This window comes from Pediculus humanus, genomic scaffold, assembly GCF_000006295.1.
Source record: "Pediculus humanus corporis 1103172107733 genomic scaffold, whole genome shotgun sequence".
Classification (NCBI taxonomy): Eukaryota; Metazoa; Arthropoda; class Insecta; order Psocodea; family Pediculidae; genus Pediculus; species Pediculus humanus.
The window spans coordinates 335,193-337,905 of NW_002987336.1; the positions used below are offsets into that span (position 1 = coordinate 335,193).

Sequence of the window (2,713 nt, forward strand, 5' to 3'; positions counted from 1 at the left end):
ATACGTTTTGCTTACTATTGTCTTGATTGTGGTAAATGCTTCTTGTTTATACTTTGATATAAACTGTGAATTTTTTCTCCTAAGCATTCCCAATAAAAGAGATTTCAATTTATCCTGTACAATAATAATAATAATAAAACTTTTTAATGATTTTTTCATATAATTTATTATCAAAGAGTTAAGAGTAAAAAGGTACAAACGGTTTCTACAACTGGCACATCATTATCCAAAGGCCTATTTAAATCTTTAGTGGAAAAATTTTCAAATTCGTTGTTCATCATTTTATCTATTAAACGATTTATTTCGTTTAATTGAGATCCTAAATGACGAAAACTATGAATCCCTTGAAATTCTTCCGTTAACAATTCTTGTGTTGTTGATATTAATTCTAATGCTGCTACATAATCAGGTATGGAAAGTAATGTTTGAATTGTTGGCTGAGTTTGATGCAACGTCTTCATGAGTTTTAACTTAAAAGAAATTCATTGAATTATTTTTTTTCATTCTTCAAAACCTGGTAAAATGGGTTTTTAAAATAAATACCTTTTGCAAAACAAACAGTTGATTTTGTTGATGTCTTTTTAATTGCATGATTTTAAGTGATTTTTTTACCCAACAGTTATCTATAACTGATATTTCTTGCCTAAGGGATTTAACAGCGGTTAATGTTTTTGTAAGTTGTTCCATTAAAGAATCGTGAGAAGTCATAGCTTGAAAAAAGGCATCAGATTTTTGAGCAACCTGTTCTGCAATTAAAACCTCAACTTGATCCAATTCATGTGTCAGCTGGAAAAGTTTTATTTATAATTATTTTAATAATTACAACACACATTTTACGAAAAAAATTTAATTTTTATAAACTACCTTTTCTTGAAGAAGTTTGCCATTTTGCTGAAAACTATTATTACCAGGTTTTTCATCTTTGGCAAATGGAAAGACGGTGTAAAACACTTCAGGTTTACTTAAATCAAATTCAGGTTGCATGAAAATAGGAGGGCATTCATGTTTTTCAATAAATTTTTTTTCCATTGAAAAAGAATGCTGAAGTCTAAGTTTAGGAAAAATTTTTAATATTTCATTAGAATTCGATTGATTATTTTTATTTTCATTTATTTTTAAATGCCTTTGATGCCTCTAAAAACAAAATTACTTACATTATACACTTAAATATGAATTCTAATAAAATTTTTTATTTAAATCATTATTATTATTATTATTACTTACCTTTGAAATTTTTTTTATGTAGTTTTCAAAATGACTTAAATTTATTTCTGGCAAATATGGGTGTTTTGAAATTTCAGAAATTGTTTTTTCTGTAAAATCAACACCCCATAATTTGGTAAAAAAATCTTTTTGTTTTCCTCTATTTGGATCGTTTAAAACGGCAGCCAAATTTTGATTAGCCGAATACATTGTCCAATGTCCCTGATCGGAAGAATTGCTCTGTTGACTTGATGAAGATAATTTTCTTTCTACATTGTTTAAATCTAAAGAATCTTATTTAAATTACTATCATTGAACATAAATAAATAATGATAGTATTACTAAATAAAAAAAAATAGAGCTCACCAATTTTACTATTAAAAGTTTCTTGTGGAAATGCATGATGTTTATAAATGTGATTAACATAATCTGCATCAGACACTCCATCTACAGGTAATGAATTACATACTGAATTATAACCATAAAGACAAACAAATGATCCACCTTCTATAGAACAATGTTTATCCCTTAAATGCCTAAGATGACAAATACAAATATTTAAAAAAATCACACATAGTCACAAGACTTTCCATGAAATTTTTCAAAAAAAAAAAGTTAAATAAATTAACAAAAAAAAAAAAAAAAAAAAGAAAATTTACCCAGTAAAATCTTGAAAAGCTTTAAATCTTAAATTTTCACAATACAAACAGTGGTCCCAAGCACCTTTTACACTATCACGACGATTAAGATAATTGTCTATTTCCATAATTACTTTATTTAAAAAAAAAAGAAAATTATTTACACAAATTAAATACTATAAAATTTTTTATGTAAAACAAAAATTAAATAACGATTCATTTTAATAAAACTTTATTATTATTATTATTATTATTAATAAATGTTATACGTTAATTAAAAAAAAAAAAAAAAAAATTGTATGCTTTAACATACAATAGTGTCAGCTGTTGGAATCCATATTTAAATCACAGAATTATTATAACTGATAAATTACTCTATGATAAATAATTCATGCGATTACCTTGATTTATACGACGGCAAAATTAATTTATTCTTTTCTTTTTTCTTTTTTCTTAAATCAAATTATTAAACTCCGATAATGAATTCAAAATAAAAAAAAAACGTTTTATTTTAACTCCTTCACAAAAAAAAAAAAAACGTTTTTGAATTTTTATTACGATGACTCTTAAAATCATAAAGTAAATAAATGTTTTAATGTTTAACCGCCAAAAATTAATTTTTTTTCTCTTTTAAATCACTTACGGAATAACTATAATAATAATAATAATAATTTTTTTAATGAATGTATATGCACGAAAATGAAAATTAAAACAAAAATGTTTTTTTTTTTTAAATAAATAAATAAATTCGAAGGTTTTTAAAAAAAAAAAAAAGCTTATGTAATATTCTATTATTTGTATTTTAATTTTTTGAAGAAAAAAAACAATAAAAAACAATTTTTTTTTTTATTACTTAAGATAAATAACTTAAT

At 23.4% G+C, this 2,713-nt stretch overlaps 1 protein-coding gene across 1 annotated transcript in view; it reads right to left on the minus strand.

Annotated features, from left to right (window-relative positions):
* Phum_PHUM323370 (golgin IMH1, putative) overlaps nucleotides 1-1,796 on the minus strand; it is a gene marked incomplete at both ends in the record, with an annotated part of 4,202 nt that extends 2,406 nt beyond the window's left edge. The window contains 7 exons of the mRNA XM_002427451.1: nucleotides 16-114; nucleotides 201-470; nucleotides 544-786; nucleotides 865-1,134; nucleotides 1,225-1,487; nucleotides 1,579-1,739; nucleotides 1,777-1,796. Of these exons, the coding sequence (XP_002427496.1) occupies nucleotides 16-114; nucleotides 201-470; nucleotides 544-786; nucleotides 865-1,134; nucleotides 1,225-1,487; nucleotides 1,579-1,739; nucleotides 1,777-1,796 (1,326 nt within the window). The remainder of the gene's footprint in view (nucleotides 1-15; nucleotides 115-200; nucleotides 471-543; nucleotides 787-864; nucleotides 1,135-1,224; nucleotides 1,488-1,578; nucleotides 1,740-1,776) is intronic.
* Between the last annotated feature and the right edge of the window lie 917 nt (nucleotides 1,797-2,713).